Source organism: Liolophura sinensis, chromosome 12 (genome assembly GCF_032854445.1).
Source record: "Liolophura sinensis isolate JHLJ2023 chromosome 12, CUHK_Ljap_v2, whole genome shotgun sequence".
NCBI lineage: Eukaryota > Metazoa > Mollusca > Polyplacophora > Chitonida > Chitonidae > Liolophura > Liolophura sinensis.
The window spans coordinates 3,503,818-3,529,152 of NC_088306.1; the positions used below are offsets into that span (position 1 = coordinate 3,503,818).

The 25,335-nt window shown below is 42.1% G+C and overlaps 2 protein-coding genes and 1 long non-coding RNA gene across 3 annotated transcripts; all 3 read left to right on the top strand.

Annotated features, from left to right (window-relative positions):
* The first annotated feature begins 1,649 nt into the window (after nt 1-1,649).
* Nucleotides 1,650-8,611, top strand: LOC135479254 (prostaglandin reductase 1-like). The gene is made up of 9 exons (XM_064759067.1): nt 1,650-1,861; nt 2,347-2,392; nt 3,566-3,625; nt 4,054-4,218; nt 4,699-4,816; nt 5,208-5,366; nt 5,960-6,068; nt 6,552-6,670; nt 7,657-8,611. The coding sequence occupies exons 1-9, from the start codon at nt 1,756-1,758 to the stop codon at nt 7,765-7,767; spliced, it is 993 nt and encodes a 330-aa protein (XP_064615137.1). The 5' UTR covers nt 1,650-1,755; the 3' UTR covers nt 7,768-8,611.
* An 8,559-nt stretch (nt 8,612-17,170) lies between these two features.
* Nucleotides 17,171-19,007, top strand: LOC135479091 (uncharacterized). Its single transcript, XR_010445823.1, has 3 exons — nt 17,171-17,310; nt 18,106-18,247; nt 18,840-19,007. It is a non-coding gene; the product is annotated as an uncharacterized LOC135479091 (long non-coding RNA).
* A 1,442-nt stretch (nt 19,008-20,449) lies between these two features.
* LOC135479090 (gastrula zinc finger protein XlCGF57.1-like) lies at nt 20,450-23,685 on the top strand. The gene has a single exon (XM_064758812.1). It carries the CDS (start codon nt 20,536-20,538, stop codon nt 22,297-22,299), a length of 1,764 nt encoding a protein of 587 aa, XP_064614882.1. The 5' UTR covers nt 20,450-20,535; the 3' UTR covers nt 22,300-23,685.
* The last annotated feature ends 1,650 nt before the right edge of the window (nt 23,686-25,335 follow it).

The following is a 25,335-nucleotide window of genomic DNA, read 5'->3' on the forward strand; positions in this document are numbered from 1 at the left end:
CACTGAGACGACTTACCCAAGGCAAGCAAGCAGCCCAACTCGAGCCATTACACTGATACGGCCTACACGGTGAGATGCCGATATTCATATAATAATAAATGAACCGAAATGGCCATAAAAACAATCAGAAAATAAATAAATAAAAAAAATAATAAAACAACGAATGTATACAGTCAGCATGAATGAAGGTCGAATGGTAACCAGTGTGGCCTTTTTCAGCGTGTTCACAGTCATGCGCAGTAAAGCTCGCTCCCGGATGTGTGAAGTGTTTACCACCCCAACCCACTCGCCTGTGTACACCTTCCCGGAGACGGATTCGGAGTAACGCGAAAGGTCTGTTACGAGAAATTGATTAGCCAGAGCACCTTCATGCTGTGTCAGCATGACTTGCAAAAATGGAATGATTAGTCTAGAGCGACTTGTGGATTTAAGGTGCATTTAGTGCAGCAGTTTACATGTACAGAAAAATGGGTTAAGGAGCGTGTAATGCATTGATTGATTGATTGACTGACTGATTGATTAGATATCAATAATAACGCATAAAACATGACTTGGCCACACTAGCTGTTGTTAAACCAGCGTGGACACGTTTCAGACATATAGCATACTTAGTGCGTTCTAAAATGCTCTCACAGGTTAATACATTGATTTGACAAAAAACAAAATGCACTAATGGGGAGAAACGGTGTATTAAAAATGCTAGCTTTTCTCATTCTTCATATGCCGACTGAAGTATCAGAAATGTTGGTCTTCTATCAAGGAATGGGTATCAGCAGTCCGTCGGTTTTGTTATGTCAGTCTGTACATATGCATCGTTGAGTATCTGTATGTCTTTATATTTGTAATTGAATTTACTACATAAAATCATGATACTACAGTTACCAGTCCATATTTTTAAAAAATACTGAAGTCTGTTTTGGTTGGGTTTATTCTACAATCCATGGTTCATTTTCCCGAAGCCGTGTTAGCGTTACGTGCAATTAACTGTCATTCATGACAACCGACGCTGTGTGTGTGGGCATTACGCAATGGCTAACAATATAAGAGTGTTTTGTGCGAGTCATCCCAGTTCATACAGGAAAAGTAGGGCATTGTCCCAAAACCAATATAATGTTTGCTTTTGACTGAAGTTTTTTCGATCACTACAGGGACGAGTGCACTGGGGCTATCCAGTTACATGTAAAACTATGACCTGGCTTATACTATAGGTATTTATTTATATATTCATTTGATTGATGTTTTGCGCCGTACTGAAGAATACTTCGCTTAAACGACGGCGGCCAGCATTTTGATGAGAGGAAAGCGAGCATAGCCCGGGTAAAAACCCACGACCATACGCAGGTTGCTGGAAGACCTTCCCACCTACAGCCCGAGAGGAAGCCAGCATGAGCTGGACTTGAACTCACAGTGACCGCATTAGTGACGGAACGTACACCCACTAATTCTGCTGCGTAACGGTGAGATGTGTGGTTTTCTCGCATTACAATGATTCCTAGTGTATACAGATCTGTTAGCATTATGGTTGAGTTGCACAACAGCCACCTGTCAAATCCAGAGACTCCATATCCTTGTTATTCATGATCTGCCTCGGCCAGTCACAGGTAAACACGGATCACAGGGCCTCCTATATAAAGTCTCGGCGGAGATCCTCATTTGTCAGTTAACTGCTGAAACGTCGTGTTGTGAAGAGTGGTGCCCTGTGTACAAACGGTTATACATCAAGTTTATTTAGGCTGTGTTGGGAATTTTGCAGTCATGGTTAAAGCAAAGAAATGGATTCTCGCTCATCATTTTGATGGCAACCCAAAGGACAGCGACATGAAGTTAGTGGAGGAGACGCTGCCCGAATTAAAAGATGGCGGTATGTTCATTAATATATAGCACATGGTTAAATTCCACATGCATTCACTACTATGCATGTCAGTAGGTTGAACAAGTGTATATACCCAGCGAAGGGTGGTGCATGGTTTTCACCTCGCATTCTGGTTTCCGTCAAAGAAAAACCTGGCCGCCTTCATGTAAATGCATAAAAATGCTTAGGCACTGCGTTATACACCAGTCAAATACAATTTTAAAATGTGATTCTAGAGAAGATTGTGTTCACATTTCGTCGCTTTAGAAGACAGGATCAGTTCTTTTGCTATTCAGTTTATGTTACAATTTGTGTTTACCCGCTATAATATTTGAGGCTAATTAATGGGCTATGGGTCCAGACTTTTGCTCCACCCTGTATAATAGTCTATCTGCAAACTGCGTTGGGCCACAGCTGTGGTAATGTACACAGTGGCAGGTTACAAGGAAAAGAAGCTCTTTTAACAGTACCCTGTTTCATGTTATGTTGTACAGATGTGTTACTGGAGGCCGTCTATCTCACCGTGGATCCCTATATGAGGTAATTATGTACGTCACCCATATAATAAATGACTAGTGTGTACATGTGTGGGACGTGGGGTGGTGGGGTTGTTCCATCATCTCACTAGGGCATTGGTTTATGCCGCACCCGATCGACCTTTTATACCAACGAACTCGCGGGCTCGAATCCTGCTCTGGCTAGCAGAGAGGGCTCGGAGGCTTGTTGCGTACAGTAACACTGTGAATCTACACGCTATTACACTGATCAACATTAAACGTATCTATCTGAGAAAATCCTGTTCTGGGAAACAGAATATTGTACCTGGTGAACCTTGTAAAACTATATTTTAGAACATGTATCCGGGTCACTACGGATCAATTTGAACTCAAGGATGTATAGGCCTATATAGTTTCTGCAGGTTGATGTTTGGCCCCGCGCCAATGATAGCCTGTAATGCAGATTTAACAAACATGACTTGACATTTTTTTTTAAATACAAGGTCTTCCTAGCTTAGCCCGCATTCGATTTGATGGTAATATATAGCCATAGCATTCTTAGCTAGTATAATGCTGATCTGACTTATGTCCACAACGTTATGTTGGACATCCATATTATTGCTAAGGAAATCCAGTGGAATACTTTTTTTTCTAATTAACCATGTTTAAAGTGCAGATGCTTGTTGGCGAGCAAGCGATTGCGAAAAAATATAATTATATAGAAATGTAGGGGGTCGAGGTGGTTAGCGTGCCAACGAGGAGCAATAGCTCGGGGGCCTCTCAGCAACGCAGTCCATCTCACGCTGGCTTCTTCTCCGACCGTACACGGCAAGGTGTCTAACAGCAACCCGATATGTACTGACCTGCCGACTACATATAGATCTTAGGTATCGCCTGTATTTCCAAATTTTAACTGTTTTCTGTGAAATAAAACTGGCTCTGTATGGATATATACATGCATATATTTAATGACTAGCATTTAAACTGACGGGTGTTGTTTCTTTTGACTTAACTAACTGTGTTTTTGATGTAGTGGCTAATTTAGTGAATTGACGGACAGCTGCCTGAATATGTAGGTGACAGGTTAATAGAAACGGGCTATATAGTTAACACATTGTCCTCTTACAGGTTTTATGTTGTAGCGTGGGCTTTTCACTCTCATGCTTTGAGCAAGTAAATAGCTGACTACATCGTGTTTTTCACTTTCTCTCCACAGACCATTCTCGGCCGTGGCGCTAAAGGAAGGTGACACTATGATGGGCACACAGGTGGCCTTGTAAGTAGACTCTCCACCCCTTTTACATATACAATGTATATGATTGTTGTTCATAGTGGAGTTGAAGGTTGTGTTAAGTATATTGGTGGTATTGGCCTACAGAGGTCTACTTAATGCCATACCAATCTACAATCATATTTTCCATTCACTTACATGTAAACGTTTGGCCCCATGTCTCTAAATCTCCGAGCCCCTAACGACCCAGGCGCTATAATCCTCGCCAGTCTTAGACAACTCGACTTTAGTCGATGGGACTCAGTTTTACAAAAGTGACAAACAGCCTAAAAAAAATAACGATGGTTAAAAACTACAGGGAACTTCTTGAGCACGGTGTCAAATGAATAAATACATATGTTGGGAGGAGTGAAAAAAACTGATGGAAGTCCACAGCTGGTAATGAATTTGTTTTGTTTTTTTTATTTACAAAGGGTAAAAGAGAGCCGCAATCCAAAATTTCCCAAAGGTACCTACGTGGACGCTAACGTTGGTTGGCGTACGCACACAGTGACGTCAGACGAGTCGTTGTTACGGAAATTCCCGCCATTTGGCGAATTACCCCTGTCATACGCAGTCGGCGCTCTGGGGATGCCAGGGTAGGTTGCGAGCAGAAGACAGTTTAGAATTTCATATTAATGTTAATATTATTATCAAATAAAATGATGGTTATGTCAGTAATTTGATGAGTGATTTATTGGTGGTTATATTACTGGTAATGTGAAATTAAAGGTGTAAAATCAATTCTACCTCTTTTAAAGTGAACGCTTTTCTATGTTGCTGAAATTTGTGATCATGCATGTCAACAACAAAAAAAAGTGGCACCATCGTAAATGTCTACCTTGATATTTTTTCGATAGTGCAAAAAGTCGAAGAGCCTGAAATATTTCAAAATGAATATGAATGCAGTGAATTACATGTTCAGAACTCTTTACACCATAATAAACCCAGCTGTGTGATTTTCCCATAATGGCAAGTGTCTGTATCCAATAACTGCAAATAATATTAATATAATATTTCCAAAAATACCGTTTTCTTTTTATCATATATAATATTTTTTAAAAATAATATTTGATTAGAATGACGGCATACTATGGGCTGCTGGAGATCTTGAAGCCTAAGAAAGGGGAGGTAATCCTTGTGAACGGGGCAGCTGGCGCCGTCGGTTCTCTCGTCGGTCAAATTGCTAAGTTAAAGGTAAGAAGAAAAAACTGGAATATTTATTTATTTGATTGGTGTTGTACGTCGTACTCAAGAATACTTCAAAAATTGGATTATGTAACTGGTATGTGTGCTGAACTTAACACCAGGTGTTTACTTAAGTACAGAGTGGATTTGAAATCCCACTCCTGGAGAGGGCACGGGTTCGAATCCAGCTCTGGTCTTACGTCAGAAGGTTTGTCAGTTTCCTTTTCGGATTCGGTGTTGTCCCCGGCTCTAATCGGCACCTTTCATACATAGACCTGACCCCTTCCGCATATGACTTGCCGCATTTCCCCGTGTACATCTATTGTCTGAAACCCCAAATGATAGAGAAGAAAAGAAACCAGTGATACACCATGTGAATTTAAGCAAATGTTATTTGCAGGGCTGCAAAGTGATTGCCTTCGCGGGGTCACCAGAAAAGTGCAAGTGGCTGAAGGATGATCTGAAGTTTGACCACGTGTTCAATTACAAGCAGGTTAAGGATCAAGAAAAGGCCATCAGAGAAGCTTCCCCCGATGGCCTCGACTGCTTCTTTGACAATGTAAGCTAAGTGTAGAGACGCTGTACCAGAATTCTTCTCGCAAAAAGTACATATTTGATAGTTAAATTACCTGTATTTACCGTGTATGTATAAAAGCTCAAAATATTACCTTTATGTAAATATCAGCTTCGGACTTCCCATTTATCCATTTATGGTTTTGAAATGATAATAAAAGTTGAAAAAGTTTTAATGCGATCCGTTTTATGGATTTTAGGAATTTCGTTACTGAATTTAAACGGCCATGGTAACACGTGCATAGACGAGGCAAAAGTTTTGTGAAATATAATTATAAAATAACAATTGATCGATCTTTTGCCAAAAATCTCCGGTATATAGCATTTTTATGTTAATGTATACATTCTTCCAAAAAAAAATAAATAAAACAGTTTCCATTCCAATTGTAGGAACCTTTTTCATACGATGTTGATGCTAAAGACACAATATATCTGTAGTTTCTGTGTTGTTTTGCTTTACCCTCCTTCTTCACTCAGTTTGAATATCCCCATATGCATTACAGATTGGCGGGGAGTCATTGGCTGTTTTATCCTTCTCTTTCACTGTGTGTGAATGCCCCTGTGTGTTGTATATTGCAGGTTGGCGGGGAGTCATTCACTGCGGGACTCCGCTGTATGAAGGACTTCGGCAGGATAGCCGTGTGTGGATGCATCTCATCCTACAACGACAAAGGAGAAGAGAAACAAGGTAACGTCATATTGTAGGGGTTGTGCTGTATGAAAAGTAGGTTTACTGGGAACCATTTCAAGGAGTAGAAAAAAAGAAAATTATACTCGGAAATGACTGCGGAGATTTGTGTATCTGTTTTGTATAAGATAAGTCTATTGATGTGATTTAAGATGAAAGATATAAGAAATGCAATTACAAGTTTTAGATTCAATAAGATAGGCCATATATGGTCCATATGTTGATACCATAATGCGAGAACACATTTAACATTCCATAATACGGCATTTTTGTGAAATCTGTACAATTTATGTGTAACCAGTCGCATAAAATAAGCTTGCCTTGCATCATATAGAGAAAAATCAATATCAGTGAAAAGAAGGTCCATTATTTCACTCGGGTTTTTTCCACCCATAAACCTAGACATAAACGCTAATTCTCGAGAATAGAGATAATCACCAATCAAATAATAATAAAAACAAATATTTTTCACAATGTTCTCAGGCCCGTACCCTAACGCCCTGATCAACAGACGTCAGTTGAGAGTGGAGGGTTTCCTTGGGTGGAGATGGATGGCCCAGTGGGACGAGGCCACCCTCGAAATGATTGACTGGATACGACAGGTACATGTATTGGCTCGTTTTACCAAAACTTCCTGAATGTTTTTAGCTGACACTTAACAGAAAATCTGTTTTCTGAGTGAATTATTTATTTATTTGATTGGTGTGTTTCGCCGTACTCAAGAATATTTCACCTATACGCGGCGGTCAACATTATGGTGGGAGGAAACCGGGCAGAGACCTGGGGAAAACCCACGACCATCCGCAGGTTGGTGACAGACCTTGCCGCCTTTGGCCGTAGAGAAAGCCTACATGAGCTTGACTTGAACCCACAGCGACCGAATTAGTGAGAGTCTCTGGGGTCATTACGCTGCGCTAACCAAATGAGCCACGGAGGCCCAAGTTTTCTGGATGATACTAGAATGTATTCTGTTATTATAACATATATAATACTGTGTCTTATTCACCATAATGTTGTGATAATCTAATACCATTTCCATGTTGAACTGATAAAAAATGTGAGCCATGTTTCTGCTGCAATTAGTAGAAGACATTCTAGCATCAGTCTGACAAATGACCTTCTGTTAAATTTAGCAGATTGTTTTTTGAGAGTAAACAAAAGTGTTGTGAAATAAGAAGTAGAGTTCTATGGGCCAGTTCACGCGGTGCAATCTGTCGTATCAACTTGCAGAACTCAACAAGATCGAAACTTTAAAGTCGATTTAAAGGAAAAGATTTAAATTGTACGAAATGCTATTTGAATCATTTCCATTCGACTTGTCGTATTTGACCAGTCTATGCACGACAAATCGCACGACAAATCGTGTAAAACGGTGCTTTGATTTAGTTTAATTATTAGGATTAAACCTTATCTACCACGCAATCCTTAATACATATTCATGGTGAATGGCAATTCGTTTGAAATACCAATTTTCAGTGGGTTTTTTATTCTTGGATTTTGTTTTTTCTTTATGTTGCTTTTTTGTATTGAATGCATGTATCTGCATTAACAAACCATCTCAATAACAGAATTTTTTCTTCGTTTTCAGGGAAAGCTGGTCGTCAAAGAAAGCGTTACAGAAGGATTTGACAACATGAGGTCGGCATTTTACGGTCTCTTCAAAGGAAACAACATTGGCAAGGCTGTCATCAAAGTCTAGCTCAAAAACAAACATTCCACGTGCACATTTCCTGATCTGAAGTTATATTTGACGTAAACTTCTCTGAGCATCTTGTCTTCTTGGGCCAAAGCGTGATACATGTATATGACTGAGTAGGGCGAAGATGCAAATACTGTAAAAACTGCCACTGTCTTATTGTAACCCTATGTGCGTCCCATCACACCATATTTTATTGTTTGATGAATGTTCTTAGTTTGCGAAGTGAGTACCTGTGTCCTCAAGTGTCTATAACAGTGTTGTCTTTCATGTAGGTCTGATCTCGATGATTAAACCAAATACGCGTGACGTTATGGTCAGTTATAATCGTAGGGGAATCCCCATACATGAGTGAGCCTCGTTTTGAGTCATACATATACCCTGAAGCCGATTTTTTTTGTCTTGGGGGATTTTTGTGCTTACAGTCTTATGTGTTTACAGTGTGATGTGTTTACAGTGTGATGTGTTTACAGTGTGATGTGTTTACAGTCGTATTTGTTTACAATCTGATGTGTTTACAGTCTGATGTGTTTACAGATATGTTTTCGTCATGCATTTGTTTTAATGTATTGTGAGCTTCAAGGTTACCAGTACCTGGTCTGTGTTGAAGTATGTTGTTGTTTTCATATGATGTAGTCTGGATGATCAGCTGTTGAATACCAACAATGTTGCAGCTGACATGTTCAAATGAGTGTGCTTATAAAGATACATATAGGCCTACAACAGTGTATAAGAATATAGGTGTACAGTTGTACTGTCCCTGATATTGGGAGTCTGATGTATGGAAGCTCGTTTGTTCCACATGTATAGTGGAAGATTAAATACGGCTTTGAGTCATATCGTGAAAGCGATCGTGGTGTGTTTTTATTTTCATTCTAGATGTTCATGAATGTATTTATTTGTTATTTATTTGATTGGTGTTACATATTTCACTTATACGAAGGCGGCCAGTTATTATGGCCTGGAAGGAAACCTGGCAGAGTCCGCGGGACCCCCCGGATCCGCAGGTTCAGGAATTTAGGATGCGGTGAAGTAAATTGCTGTGTATCGAAATGGAACTGATTGATTGATTTATTTGGAATTTTGTTTCACTACACATGCAAGAATATTTCTTTTATTCACATGTGATTAACTCCCTTCTCTCGCTCTCTTTCACAAAATATATTCTGTGACAACACTTTAGCATGAGCAATTTCACAGTATCAAGTAATTACATTTACAGAATTTATTGAATTAAGAGCTTCGCTACAGATCAGCTAGCTCAGACAGTGAAGGCGAATGGCTCGGTGCAACTATATCAGCACCTATGTGCTCGAGTTCGGATCCAGCACTCGCTATCACAAACGTGATAGCCTCTTCTCTAGGGCATGTAAGGTAAAAGTATAATATATATATATATATATATACATATACTCTCACAAATTAATGAATACATGGATCGAAGTCCAGCCTGATCGTCCTGGCCAGTCTCCGGCCGTAGGTGGGAAGGTCTGTCAGCAACTCGAGAATGACCTTTGTGCCTGATAATGAAGTAACAATGACCTGTGACCTTTGTGCCTGATAATGAAGTAACATTCACCTGTGACCTTTGTGCCTGATAATGAAGTAACATTCACCAGTGACCTTTGGACCTGATAATGAAGTAACATTCATCTGTGACCTTTGTGCCTGACAATGAAGTAACGCTGACCTGTGACCTTTGTGCCTGATAGTGAAGTAACATTCACCCGTGACCGTACCTGTTTAATAACCGTTTAGAATCCATGAAATTATTTTCCCGTCAGGAGACACTTATTTTCCAACCAAATATATAGCCTGGCCCGACTTTCTTCATCTATGGACATGCTTGTTTTTTAACTGTACACATGATGCATTACTGTAGAAGTAAATAAAATTTCAATATTTACAAACATTTTTGAACGCTTAAATGCCCATTAGTTTATCTTTAAGGGTGTATCATTTTGCCCCGCTCTATGAGGCAAAATGAATCACTTACTGAATTTTTGTTTTCCGCATTCTGTTGAAAATATTTAAGTCTAATGCAATTTCATGAGGATTATTTGAAAGATAAGTTATGTAACATCCTCAAAACATTCATTTGGAGATAGGCCTACACTGCTTAAATTGATTTAAAATTAATTTAGTGTTTAGCGAAATTTAGTGTTTCTTATTGCCTCACCTTCCCCTACGCACTCGGAAAAATACTGCACATACTAGAGGCAATTTTTGTGTTCCTTTTTCTGGGCAAGTCGGTATCGTACAATATACATAGCGTAATGGATGTGCAAATCTGTACGCAGCCGTTTTTAGAGAGTTGTTGTTCTTTGAATGGAAAGTTTTATTAGAAATTTTATTAGTCACAAATTTATTGATCACAAACTAACTGCTCTTTTTATTTATTTGTTGTTTTCTTAAGTAAAAACAGTAAGCATATACACCATACCTGATGCCTATAGGCGTAGACCTACGTAGGCCTCTCATCTCATCGGTGGCCGTAGGCAAAAAATAAAAATGGTACAAAAATCGAATTGTTTAGTTACTTTTACTATGTCGTGTTGTCAATGACCTTATATATCATGAGCAATTTATTTCAGCTTCATCACACTCGACTGATAAAATGAGTAAAATAGATATCCGAAAAGAGTAGAACATGCAGGCCTACCCTGAACAATACAAGCTGTATCAAGGGAAGTGTGAATGGCATCTGATAATATACTTCAGACAGGAGATGATTTGCGGTTCATGAAAGAGATTTTGTTATCGGCATTTCTACATGTATAGGTCAAGATCATGATATGTTCAAGGTTTGTCTTGTTTCTGTATTGAATACCTAGATTACAGGTGATTTTTATAATAAAATACTAACTTAATTTCAGTATCACTTCAGACAAATGTTCCGATTTTTTCCCGTCCGAATGCTGGTCATTGTCGTAGTCAAACACCCTTCGGTACAGCGTAAAACTCTAATCAAATAAGTAAATAAATCAAATACTCCCATTATATAATCAGTATAAATAATATACATGCGTTTCATTTTGTTACAAATTTAGTTTCATCTCCTACTTCCTGTTTCCTTTTTAGTTTGTTTGTTTAATTTTATGAATAATCCAGTCTATTAGAAAGTCTTTTACACGTTTTGCAGCACATTCTTCAATTTTATTCATAGTTCACGTATGCTCTCTGTATCTAAGGATGAATGTTACCGTACAAATTAAGGATATTACAGTTTTCTGTTGGAGCTACAAACATGGACAGTAATCACTGCTGATGTATAAGGCCATTAGCCAGAAAAGTGGTGTATAAAAATAGCACAATCTTGGCGTGCAGTATGAACAGAGGGCAGATTGGCCAATTTGACGCTCGAAGCCAGACTGTGGAATGGTAGGTATCATGTCTTCAAGATCAGGTCTGATACCGAGTGCCTGGCGATTGTACCTGTGTGTCCATGTGGATAATATACCTTCTATGATAGTTCACAGGAACCCACCTGTGTATGCTGCAACCCGCTTTTCTCTGGCAGCGGTGAGATACGTTGACCGGGACTCTAAAGGCAAAGGGAGAGTATGGACACAAGATATTTTGCCCTGGATAGTGTTATTACACCGCAGGTTCTCCATGATGGACCAACTATTACTTGGGACAGTGTCAGTGAAGTGCAGGAGATTGGTTTGTTAAACCTATAAGGACAAAGCCTATAATTAGAACTGAGAGGCCCACCAGCATTAGTGGCACCATCAGTTAATGTTGAGGATGGAAGTCCCGTGCAGGTTTATTCCCCTGTGGTTCAGTTGACTTTCCATGAGGATGAGACACCCCTGGGATTTGGCCGGCCAAGCTGTCGGGAATATGACTCGTGACGCAAGACAGCAGTGATTACGTTCGTCCCGTGTATCAGCCGCGCCTGGATAATCTCGAAAAGTCGGCGCTTGAGATGCAGAAATCACCTCAGGAAGTAATCAGCATGCTGACTGATAAGTTTGATCGCAAACATGACATTGGCGCAAGTGCCATCCCTAAGAGTACACGATCATGCGATAGTCACACTGATAGAGGGGATTCACCAGCTGCTAGGTCTCCTGAACCAAGTGCCACACAACGACCCAAAAGAAGTGCGTCTCCAGGTAATGTGTGATCCGGTGGAATCAGACGGACATTGGTTAAAGACTCTATCTATGATGGTATCGAACCATGGGGGGTCATTTATTACATTTTAATTATTATGCCGCCCTAAACCAGTGGACAGACTGAAAAAGGAGACAGTACCTTGCGGCACACTTGCGTGGTAAGGTACAAAAAGTGTTGGCAAGCCTCAAGGGTGAGCCCGGAATCATTGATTACCAAAGTCTGTTGACCGCACTTGAAACGTCGATTTACGCCACCAAACCAAACGGACCTTTACAAATCGCGACTAAGAGCCCAGTCGGTGTCAAAGGAAGAGAACTTGCCTGTTTACTGCAAATTACGTATCCTGGTGCTGGAGGCCGACGTACAAGACCACTGGCCAGAGATCAGTTCTTGGAGGCTCTGGGAGAAGAATTGCGTTTCAGGTCTTGGCAGACTCACCATCGAAGGTTCCTCAACTGCAATGATGGCTAGTCGGCCAAGTGACGAGGTAAGCCCTGATAAAATAATGATGGTCAGCGAGATACAAGTGTTCTCCAGAGGAGTTAGTGCGGAAAAAACAGTGAACAGGCTTCAGTAAGCGCACAAAATCAGACTGAGGGTAACAATGGTAGAAACAGGAACCGGAAATGTAACGCCTGTTGGGCTTGTGTCGAGCAAGGCCCATACCGATACCTATGCCCCAAACAAAAACATGTGGATAATGACAAAAAAGGACCAAACGTACAGGGAGACAACTCCACCGGAGAAGCTGGGCTTTTTCTTCCAGTGTATATAGGCTCCTCCCGATTGCTTTGTTGTGTTGATACCGGTGCTACAGTTACCATTTTGAACAGAGATGTCTACCATCAGTTAAGTTCTGAGTATTACCCTGTGTTGGGGAGTTTCGTTGTGTCCAGCCCTTCGCATGGCAGACGGAAATGACATGGTCATCGAGGGAGAGGTCGGTGGAAGGCTTAGGGTAGGTAGTGTACAACGGAAACAGATTATGGCGGTTGCCCCTCTCATCGTTGATGTTTTACTAGGGCTAGATATTTTGGGTGAGCCAAGTCAACTTGGCTCGCATGAGTATGCAGCTTGGTGGTCAATTTGTTGCTGGAGAAGTGTTTGGCTCTCCAGAGTGTGGACATGTATCTGTGTCAGAAATCTGTGTCACGATTCCCAAAGGTTCTGAAATACTGGCGTCAGCCAAGGTGCAGCTTGGACTTGGGAAGTGGGGTTAATATTGTCTTCACCCGTATTTAACCAACGCTGTCGTGCAGCTGTGGCTCGGACGCTGGCCAGGGTAAATTCTAACGAGGAAGATGCACTGAGCTTGATAAATTTGTCTTGAGACCCAGTTGTCGTGAGAGCTAGAACCTTCTGTGGTATGATTGCTAGAGCCGAAGTTTGAGGAATAGCCTGCCTTGCCCGACGCACCTTCGGACGCCAGTAGAAAGCTGACGTAAAATCCTTCCCAGTGATAAAGCTATCTTCGTGTGCATATCTGTGCGTCACACGTGGGAATGTTATAGACACTCGTTTACTGCGGGAATTTCGGTTTCTTCCACCCATAAAACTGTAAAAAAAAAGTAAAAAATTATATAATATTTTTATTATTTTATTTTATTTTACGACCTGCACTGACTGAAGAACATTTAGCTTATACGATAGCTGCAAAAAATCTGGTGGGTGGGAACCGGTCAGAGACATGGGAGAAGCCAGGACTATCCGCATGTAAGGGGTCGTGAAAGATTTGATTTAGCTGCGACTGCTGTCTGCGCGTGTTACAATTAAATGATTATTACAGCCTCCATGCGCATCATAATCAATTCTTTTAATATGACCCAGTACACCTCCATTTTTCCACGTGTAAGGGAGGCTTTGATCAGGTACCGCTTTATTCTATAATTTTAGTTGTTCCACATTTACTGTACTAAAATAAACAACAAAGACTGGATAAAAATGGTGGACTCTGGCCTAATATGTTCGGATAGCCTTTTGAACTATTCATCCACCCCACTTCCCCCAACCCGACACCCTCTCCCCACTTCCTTGAATCCATTTTTTAAGTCTAACTATGTCGCTTTAGGGTCTCTGCACACCTCTGTACTTAAACCCCAAGTCTTGGAGCCTCAACTGTTGATGTCTGCTGAAGAAAACGTCTACAAACCCTCGCCTAATGTACTGTGGTAACCTTTCAAAACTTTCATTTTCAGAATGTGACTTACAGCTCTATACCCCATCCCTCGATGCTTCACTGCGGTTGTTCAATTGGGCGAGATGCATGCGGTTGTTTTCCCCAGACAAGGTGCATTCGGTTGTTTTCCCCAGACAAGGTGCATGCAGCTGTTTTCCCCAGACAAGGTGCATACAGGTATTTTCCCCAGACAAGGTGCATGCGGCTGTGTTCCGCAAACAAGGTGCATGCAGGTGTTTTCCCCAGACAAGGTGCATGCGACTGTTTTCCCCAGACAAGGTGCATGCGGGTGTTTTCCCAGACAAGGTACATGCGGCTGTGTTCCCCAGACAAGGTGCATGCGGTTGTTTTCCCCAGACAAGGTGCATGTGGTTGTTTTCCCCAGACAAGGTGCATGCGGTTGTTTTCCCCAGACAAGGTGCATGCGGCTGTTTTCCCCAGACAAGATGCATGTGGCTGTTTTCCCCAGACAAGGTGTATGCGGGTGTTTTCCCCAGACAAGGTGCATGCGGGTGTTTTCCCCAGACAAGGTGCATGCGGCTGTTTTCCCCAGACAAGATGCATGTGGCTGTTTTCCCCAGACAAGGTGTATGCGGGTGTTTTCCCCAGACAAGGTGCATGCGGGTGTTTTTCCGAGACAAGGTTCATGTGGTTGTTTTCCCCAGACAATGTGCATGCAGCTGTTTTCCCCAGACAAGGTGCATGCGGTTGTTTTCCCCAGACAAGGTGCATGTGGTTGTTTTCCCCAGACAAGGTGCATGCGGCTGTTTTCCCCAGACAAGGTGCATGCAGCTGTGTTCCCCAGACAAGGTGCATGCGGCTGTTTTCCCCAGACAAGGTGCATGCAAAATTCAGTAGCCTTCTGTAGTTTACACTCTGACAAATTCCCCATTGTCACCAAGGCCCCTCTAGCTGTGATCCCCTATTGTCATCGAGGGCCCTCTATCAGTGATCCCTCATTGTCATCATGGCCTTTCTAGCAGTGATCTCTCATTGTCATCATGGTCTCTCTAGCAGTGGTCCGTCATTGTCATCATGGCCCCTCTAGGAGTGATCTCTCATTGTCATCATGGCCCCTCTAGCAGTGGTCCGTCATTGCCATCATGGCCCCTCTAGCAGTGATGACTCATTGTCATCATGACTCCTCTAGCAGTGATCCCTCTTTGTCGCCACTGCCCCTTTGGTAGTGATCCCTCATTGTCATCATGGCCTCTCTAGCAGTGATCTCTCATTGTCATCATGGTCTCTCTAGCAGTGATGACTCATTGTCATCACGGTCCCTCTAGCAGTGATCCCTCATTGTCATCATGGCCCCTCTAGCAGTGATCCCTCATTGTCATCATGGCCTCTTTAGTAGTGCTTTTTTCATTGTCATCATGGTCCCTCTAGCAGTGATCCCTCATTGTCATCATGGCCTCTTTAGTAGTGCTTTTTTCATTGTCATCATGGCCCCGCTAGCAGTGAACGCTCATTGTCATCATGACCCCTCTAGCAGTGGTCGCTCATTGTCATCACAGTCCCTCCAAAAATTCCCGGTCCAAAGCTGTATTTTAACTTGTACCGCATTAAAAGACAAGTTCCTCCAACCTCGGCCTGCTCCCTTTAAATTATGCGACTATATCGGAAACAATATCTGATTTGATTCCATTGCCAGAATACAGTACTTAAAACATACGGGAATTATATTACCAAATTGTTTGAATTCATCCATTTCTAAGTTTGTCTCTTACCTTTGTATCTAAACATAGTGTATTGAAAGGGTTTCTTCTATTTTTAATCTGGCTCAGTTCTTTGGCATGCTGGCGCAGCGTAATGACACAGGAGCATCTCTGTGGCTTATGCAGGCTTCCTATCCGGTCATACGTGGGAAGGTCTTCGACAACCTACGGATGGTCTTAGAACTCTGATGTGTAAAACTAGGGCACTCTTCTCATTAAAACTGTGATCAAACCAAGTACATTTAAACTCCTTCTCCCCTGTGTGAATTCTGATGTGTAAAACTAACGTACTTCCTTCATTACAACTGCAATCGCACCAGGTTCATTTAAACTCCTTCTCTCCTGTGTGAATACTGATATGCGAAACTAACGTCCTCTCCTAATTACAACTGTAATCACGCCAGCTACATTTGAACTCCTTCTCTGCTGTGTGAATTCTGATGTGTAAAAATAGCGTGTAACTCACGCTCATTGAAACTTCATTACATCTTTAATCACACAAGGTACATCTAAATGGTTTCTCTCCTTTGTGACTTCTATTGTGTTTCGCTAAAGCACTGTGATCCCTGCATTTTGTAATCACTCAAGGTGCATTTGAACAGATTCTCTCCTGTGTGAGTTCTCATATGGATAACTATCGTACTCTCTTCATTACATCTGTAATCAATCCTTTAAACTTCTTCTCCCCTGTGTGAATTCTGATGTATGAAACTAACGTACTCTCATTACATCCGTTATCACACCAGGTACATTTAGACTCCTTCTCCCGTGTGTGAATTCTGATGTGTAAAACTAGGGTGCTCTCCTGATTACACCTGTAATCACACCAGGTACATTTAATCTCCTTCTCCCGTGTGTGAATTCTGATGTGTAAAACTAGCGTACTCTCCTCATTACATCTGTAATCACACCAGGTACATTTAAATGGTTTCTCTATTCTGTCACAAGGATAATATCCTTCGTTGCACAGCCTGGTCTCTCTGCTCTGTGATGTACCACAGTCTTTCTTCAGTTAAATTTCTGCTGTTTTCATCACTGGAGGAAGAGGGTGATGTCATAGTAATTCTGTCGATGATATAGCCATTCTCATCAGTTATAACCACTGTTTCCTCCTCATTTGTCATATGAGAACAAGGAGAGCTTTGTGAGGAGGTCTGGAGCTCTGGTCGCTGATCACAGCCTTTATCGCCAGCTGTAAATAATGCCCCTCCCCCATGTATGTACCCCCAGCATACCCTAATGTGGAACGCGGGGTTGGCGTGCACTTAACTTGTTAGTCCGTTTTTCCACATTTTATCCTGTATGCTTGGTGTTGTTCTGTGTTTTAGTAAACCCGACGCGCTACAACAGCACAAAGTAAATTTTTTGGCGTAGAATTATCAGTGAACAGATCTATAGATTTGTTTAGATTTCGCGGAAATGACGAGTCGAGAATGGACTTGGCAGAATACAGTCTTGTAGGAGTGATGAATAAGGCCAGATTATCCTTAATGAACAAGATAAATTGACCTGTGCTGCTGTGTTAAGGTGAGATGCACAGGTATTAGCATTCAAAACCTTACCGATCCTGTACGGTGCCAGCACAGGCGTTCGAAACCAGCCCGTAAACCCTCTGGAATATGGCATATATAGGGTTTACGACCTGGTCTCGAGCACCTGTGGATGCGGGCACCGAAGAGGACGGCACATGTTATAGTATTCACCGGGGGTGGTCTGTGTCAGGTGAGATGTACAGGTATCATGGTATTAGGCCACACTGGGCTTGCTACTCGAATATTATTCGAGACGGCGGACAGCCGGGCACTTCGCTTGTACGTGTCCCAGGCAAGCAGACAACAAGGTGAAAGATAACAGGAGATGGTATAGGGAAATGAACAATATTGCACAATATTCAGGGAAGTACGCCAGACAAGAACATACAGTGTGTAAGACAACAGAACAGAATGTATATATTGTGAACGTCAGCAAAACCAGGTTTTGTACTTTTGAGGCCGTGAAACACAGTTTTGTATGAACTCCCATGTCATGTTTTCACCGCCGTGTGTGAGTTCTTCCTTATGTACACTACACACATACATAGTACCATGACTAGGATCGTTCACACCAAATCAAGGATTATCCCAGTAGGGTAGACTCCTAACTCTCATTTATACAACTCAGTTGCAAGAGTTACGGTGAGAAACAAACCCAAATATATTGGATTTGTGGTGATGAACATTTACCGCTGTTCTCACGCTCATTAAAACTTCACTAAGATAAAAGAGTCAGTCTCATATATTTGATGGCAGTTTGTAACTCTAGTCATAACTTATCTGTTGACAGTCAAACAAGCAGTTTATTTCTGTCAGCTTAATGGCGACTTTACCCCAAAGCAACATGGTGGAGGCGAAAGAAAATGTAGACCAGATGCTCCATCAAGAAGAAACGGACACCATACACCAGCCTAACCTTGCAAACACCGAGGGTATGGATGTGGTTTTGAAACTTCACTTTTAAGACTTGTTTAACATTGATCTTCAGATAATTTACAATGGTATTTTACGCTGACATTTAAACAAGTCGTCCTGAAATTGAAAGAATTAAATTTCCATTGTTAGACTGTTTGTATTTTTATTACTGATAGGTTTGGCGATAATTCGCTGTTTCTGAAAGGTATCTATGTCAGCCTCTTCTGAAATTTTATTCCAGGCCTTTTGGTCAAATCTATTACAAAAATAAAATGTAAATGAAAAGAATGATTTATCCATATTATTACTAGATGATAGCAAACGCTGTCCTAACACCCCATATTTACTCCTGTCATGTACATGACAAATTATATAAGGGGAAGTAGTAAAGATATATTAATCTACACTGATTTAATAGTCTTTATTTTTGTTCAGGCATAATTTAAGTCCTCTGGGTTTTCTCCGGGCCCTGCCCGGTATCCTCCCACCATAATTCTGGCCACCGCTGTATAGGTGAAATATTCTTGAGTACGGCGTAAAACGGCAATGAAGTAAGTAAATGATTTTAAACATATTGTTCTCCAATAAATGAAATTTGTTTCATTACAGAGCTCCAGATATCGTCACAAAGCTCTCCTTGTTCTCCCGTGACGTGTAAGGAGGAACCATTATTTACAGCTGACCAGAACGGCTGTGGTCAGTCTCCAGAACTCCAGATTTCCTCACAAAGCTCTCCTTGTTCTCCCATGACGTGTAAGGATGAACCATTATTTACAGCTGACCAGAACGGCTGTGGTCAGCCTCCAGAACTCCAGATTTCCTCACAATGCTCTCCTTGTTCCCCCGTGACGTGTAAGGATGAACCATTATTTACAGCTGACGAGAACGGCTGTGGTCAGCCTCCAGAACTCCAGATTTCCTCACAATGCTCTCCTTGTTCCCCCGTGACGTGTAAGGATGAACCATTATTTACAGCTGACGAGAACGGCTGTGGTCAGCCTCCAGAACTCCAGATTTCCTCACGAAGCTCACCTTGTTCTCTCATGGCGTTTAAGGAGGAACCATTGTTTACAGCTGACGAGAACGGCTGTAATCAGCGTCCAGATTTCCAGACTTCCTCACAATGCTGTCCTTGTTCTCCCATGACGTTTAAGGAGGAGCCATTATTTACAGCTGACCAGAACGGCTGTGGTCAGCCTCCAGGCCTCCAGATTTCCTCACAATGGTCTTTTTGTTCTTCCATGACGTGTAAGGAGGAGCCATTATTTACAGCTGACCAGAACGGCTGTGGTCAGCCCCCAGAACTCCAGATTTCCTCACAAAGCTCTCTTTGTTCTCTCACGACGTATATGGAAAAAACATTATTTACTGCTGGCGAGAACGGCTGTGGTCAGTCTCCAGAGCTCCAGATTTCCTCACAATGGTCTCCTTGTTCTCCCAAGACATTTGATAAGGAACCATTATTGAGAGCTGACGAGAATAGTTGTGACCAGCGTCAAGAGCTCCAGATTTCCTCACGAAGCTCACCTTGTTCTCCCATGACGTTTAAGGATGAACCATTATTTACAGCTGACCAGAACGGCTGTGGTCAGTCTCCAGAACTCCAGATTTCCTCACAAAGCTCTCCTTGTTCTACAATAACGTTTAAGGAGGAGTCATTATTTACAGAGAACGGCTGTGGTCAGTCTCCAGAGCTCCAGATTTCCTCACAAAGCTCTCATTCTTCACCCAAGACATTTGATAAGGAACCATTATTGAGAGCTGACGAGAATAGTTGTGACCAGCGTCAAGAGCTCCAGATTTCCTCACAAAGCTCTCCTTGTTCTCCCAAGACGTGTAAGGAGCAACCATTATTTACAGATGACCAGAACGGCTGTCATCAGTGTCCAGATCTCCAGATTTCCTTGCAAAACTATCCTTGTTCTTCCATGACGTGTAAGGTAGAGCCGTTATTTACAGCTGACGAGAGTCGCTGCGATCAGCGTCCAGAGGTCCAGTTTTCTTCAGAAAGCGCTCGTTGTTCTCCCGTGAGGTTTAAAGAGGAACCATTGTTTACAGCTGACAAGAATAGCTGTGGTCATCGTCCAGAGCGTGAGATTTCCCCAGGAAGCTCTCTTTGTTCTCCCATGATGTTTAAAGAGAAACCGTTATTTACAGCAGACCAGAACGGCTGTGATCATCGTCCAGAACTCCAGATTCAGAACTCCAGATTTCCTCTCAAACCTTGCCTTCTTCTCCCACGACAAATCAGGATGAAACACTGATTATAACTGATGAGGACGGCTACCGTATAGACACGTTCAAAATGACAGCACACTCTTTCTCCACTAGTTTGAAACATTTCAGAAGTCAAAGCGGAGAAAAGACTTTTAAATGCTCGAGATGTGATTACAGAGGTAAAACCAAGTGGTGCCTAATTAAACACGTGAGAACACACACGGGAGAGAAACCCTTCAAATGTACCAGATGTGATTACAGATGTGCACAGCAGGTTCATCTTACTAGGCATATCCGAACTCACACAGGAGAGAAACCATTTAAATGTTCTCGGTGTAGTGACAGATTTCGTACTAAGTGGTCCCTAACTACACATGTCAGAACTCATACAGGAGAGAAACCCTTCAAATGTGCCTGGTGTGATTACAGATGTAGTGACAAGTCGTCCCTAACTAGCCATTTAAGAAATCACACAGGAGAGAAACCGTTCAAATGTGCCTGGTGTGATTACAGATGTAGTGCCAAGTCGTCATTAACTACCCATGTCAGAACTCACACGGGAGAGAAACCCTTCAAATGTGCCTGGTGTGATTACAGATGTAGTGCCAAGTCGTCCCTAATTAGCCATGTCAAAACTCACACAGGAGAGAAACCCTTCAAATGTGAATGGTGTGATTACAGATGTAGTGCCAAGTGGTCCATAACAAGACATCTTAGAATTCACACCGGAGAGAAGCCCTTCAAATGTTCCTTGTGTGATTACAGATGTAATGTCAAGTCGTCCCTAACTAGCCATCTCAGAACTCATACAGGAGAGAAACCCTTTAGATGTGAATGGTGTGATTATAGATGTAGTGTGCAGAGAAATCTAACTAGACACGTCAAAACACACACGGGAGAGAAACCCTTCAAATGTACCAGATGTGATTACAGATGTGCGCGGCAGGTTCATCTAACTAGGCATATCCAAACTCACACAGGAGAGAAAGCATTTAAATGTTCGCGGTGTAACTATAGTTCTAATTATAAAGGTAATTTACATAAACACATTAGAATTCACTCTGAAGAGAAGCCATACGAGTGTAACCTCTGTGATTACAGAGGTAGAGGTAAGTCCGCTCTGAGTAAACACGTCAGAACTCACACCGGAGAGAAACCCTTCAGATGTGCCTTGTGTGATTACAGATGTAGTGCCAAGTCGTCCCTAACTAGCCATCTGAGAACCCACACAGGAGAGAAAACCTTTAAATGCGCCTGGTGCAATGACAGATTTAGTTGTCAGAGTGATTTAACTAGACACGTCAAAACACACACGGGAGAGAAACCATTCAAATGTACCAGATGTGATTACAGATGTGCACGGCAGGTTCATCTAACTAGGCATATCCGAACTCACACAGGAGAGAAACCATTTAAATGCTTTCGGTGTAATTACATTTCTAATGATAAGGGTAACTTAGATAAACACATGAGAATTCACTCTAAAGAGAAGCCATACAAGTGTACCTTGTGTGATTACAGAGGTAGAGGTAAGTCAGCTCTGAACAAACACGTCAGAACTCATACAAGAGAGCACGCCTTTAAATGTACCTTGTGTGATTACAGTTGTAATCGGAGAGATTATCTGAAGAACCACATGATAGCTCACAAAGGAGAAAAACCTTTCAAATGCACCTGGTGTGATTACAGGTGTAGTAAACGAGATTATCTAACTAAACATGTCAGAACTCACACAGGACAGAAACAATTTCTGTGTAGCCATTGTGGTCACAGGTGTAGTGACAGACATGCTCTAGAGGTGCATACTAGAACTCACACAGGAGAGAAACCCTTCAAATGTGCCTGGGTGTGATTACAGATGTTGTAGCAAGTCATCCCTAACTCTCCACACCAGATCTCACACACGAGAGAAACCCTAGAAATGTGTTTTGTGTAATAACAGTATGATTACAGATGGAAAATATCCCTAACTACCCTGTCAGAATTCACACTGGAGAGAAACTCGCACAGGAGAGAAACCCTTCAAATGTACGTGGTGTGATTACAGATGTAGTAACAATTCGGCTCTGTGTTAGCATGTCAAAACGCACGCGGAAGAGAACACTATCAAATGTACGTGGTGAGATTACAGATGTAGTAACAATTCGGCTCGGGATGAACATGTCAAAACGCGCGCGGAAGAGAACACTATCAAATGTACGTGGTGAGATTACAGATGTAGTAACAATTCGGCTCTGGGTGAAATTGTCAAAACGCGGGCGGGAGAGAACGCTATATATTGTACCTGATGTGTTTACAGATTTAGTAAGAATTTGGCTATGGGTGCACGTGTCAAAACGCACGCGGAGGAGAATGCTATATATTGTACCTGATGTGACTACAGATTTAGTAAGAATTTGGCTGTGGGTGCACGTGTCAAAACGCACGCGGAGGAGAATGCTATCTATTGTACCTGATGTGACTACAGATTTAGTAAGAATTTGGTTGTGGGTGCACGTGTCAAAACGCACGCGGAGGAGAATACTATCTATTGTACCTGATGTGACTACAAATTTAGTAAGAATTTGGCTGTGGGTGCACGTGTCAAAACGCACGCGGAGGAGAATGCTATCTATTGTACCTGATGTGACTACAGATTTAGTAAGAATTTGGCTGTGGGTGCACGTGTCAAAACGCACGCGGAGGAGAATACTATCTAATGTACTTGGTGTGATTACGCACATTAGAAAGAAACGCCTTTTTTGCCTCGTTATTCGATTGCAGATGAAGTCGGCGAAGATGATGTACATGTTAGAACTCACACAACAGAGAAGCGATTCCAGTGTATGTTGTGTGTTTACAGATGTAATAGGAAATGTTCTCTGACCAAACAACACAAGGTGCGGAGTTCAAATGGGACCTTTTGGCAGGCAAAGTGTGGACTCCCCAGCTCTCACTGATTGTTGGTTGTTGTCACTATGAGCGGTCGCCGATGATCCTGTCACTGTTTGAGCAATCCAATGTGCGTTAAAGACTGAAGTATGAAGTTGTGTCAATAACATGTTAAAGGTCAGAGCTTTACGCCTTTACCAAAAAAAAAAAAAAACCTGAGCGCCATCGTATACGTGAAATATTTATGAGTATGTCGTTAAAGAACAATCGGATAAATAAATAATTATAGAGGCGATTGTACTAAACGTGTCAAAGTTCACCTAGGGTGATAACAGACGTAAAACCACTGACCGTTGGCGAAAGTTGAGTAGACCTTTGGCCATGATCACTCTACTGTGTTTTGTCAGTTACTGTCAAATCTGTAGACGATTAAAACGTGCGTGAATGTGCATTTAGCTGTAGTCATGTGTTAAGACTTCTTTTTTTTATCCACTTGGTCGGCCCATCTTTCTGATCTAGCTCTCCATGTTTCCACTTGGTCGGTCCATCTTTCTGATCTAACTCTCTCTGTTTCCACTTGGTCGGCCCATCTTTCTAATCTAGCTCTCGCTGTTCCACTTGGTCGGCTCATCTTCCTCATCTAGCTCTCGCTGTTTCCACTTGGTCGGCCCATCTCTCTGATCTAGCTCTCGCTATTTCCACTTCGTCGTCCCATCTTTCTGATCTAGCTCTCGCTGTTTCGGTTGCGACTTCCAGTCGGAAGGTTTTCCGGTACTTTGCCAAGATAGCAAATTTCGCGAGGGTCGGGACACCGCCGACAAACCTGACAGAAACCATGGAACATTCAATCAATCATAGTCTGACAGTCGATTCTTGTATTTATCTGACAAAAATAAAGCGCATATGGTCTACGCAATCACAACTAAAGTTGGGCTCGAATCTGCGGAACCAGAAAGTTGCACGATGTCTACAGCGCATAAGCCCCATCTCAGACCACTGGCTGATCGACGGTCACGCCTTCAAGTTGTCTGTAGCCTGTCAGGAAGCACCGTAACAATAGCCCATCCACGCCCAACATATCTAACTCGCCACACATTCCGTAGAACCGAGTAGCTATAACTAGCTAATTGACACAAGTCAATCTGTATCATACCTTGTTGTTAAAAACGGAGGTGGTCGTGCTGTTCTTTAAGTTGCAAAGACACACCAGGTACAGGTTCAAACCCGGCCTTTGGCAAGTGATGTCTGTCACCGATATAGTGTGCATATCTGTGCGTCACACATGGGAATGTTATTGACACTGGTTTACGTCGGGCGCTTAGGTTTCCAAAACGCCATCGTAAAAAATTCTTGTAGATGGTTTTAAACACCAAGCAACTTTGTAAAAGGAAAAAAACATATACGACTGTTGTTTTATTATTTATTTATTTATTTGATTGGCGTTTTACGCCGTACTCAAGAATATTTTACTTATACGTCGGCGGCCAGTCGGGAGGAAGCCGGGCGGAGCCCGGTTGAAACCCACGATCATCCGCAGGTTGCTGAAAGACCTTCCCACTTACGGCCGGAAAGGAAAAGAGCATGAGCTGGACTCACAGCGACCTCACAACTCACAGCGACCTCACAACTCACAGAGACCGCATTGGTGAGAGGCTCCTGGGTCATTACGCTGCGTTAGCGCTCTAATCAACTGAGCCACACGGAGGCCTCTGTTACTATTAAAATGGTTATTACAGCCTCGATGCGAGACGTAATCAATTGTTTTAATATGCATCCCCGTTTTTCACGTGCGAAGACGCTTTGATCCAGTGGCGATTAATTCCAAAATTCCAATTTTAATGTACTAAAATGAAGAACAAAGACTAGATGAAAATAATTGTTTCTGAATAAAACAGATTCAGTACCTACAAAATTGATTTATTTATTTATTTGATTGGTGTTTTACGCCACACTCTAGAATATTTCACCTATATGACAGCGGCTAGCACTATGGTGGGAGGAACCCGGGCAGAGCCTG

What these genes read in the sequence shown, in the direction of transcription:
- LOC135479254 (XM_064759067.1), top strand. Translation starts at nt 1,756, where the DNA reads ATGGTTAAAGCAAAGAAATGGATTCTCGCTCATCATTTTGATGGCAAC. An exon ending in ATGGGCACACAGGTGGCCTT is followed by an intron (nt 3,626 to 4,053) that starts GTAAGTAGACTC and finishes TTATTTACAAAG; the next exon opens with GGTAAAAGAGAGCCGCAATC. An exon ending in CAAAGGAGAAGAGAAACAAG is followed by an intron (nt 6,069 to 6,551) that starts GTAACGTCATAT and finishes CAATGTTCTCAG; the next exon opens with GCCCGTACCCTAACGCCCTG.
- LOC135479090 (XM_064758812.1), top strand. Translation starts at nt 20,536, where the DNA reads ATGACAGCACACTCTTTCTCCACTAGTTTGAAACATTTCAGAAGTCAA.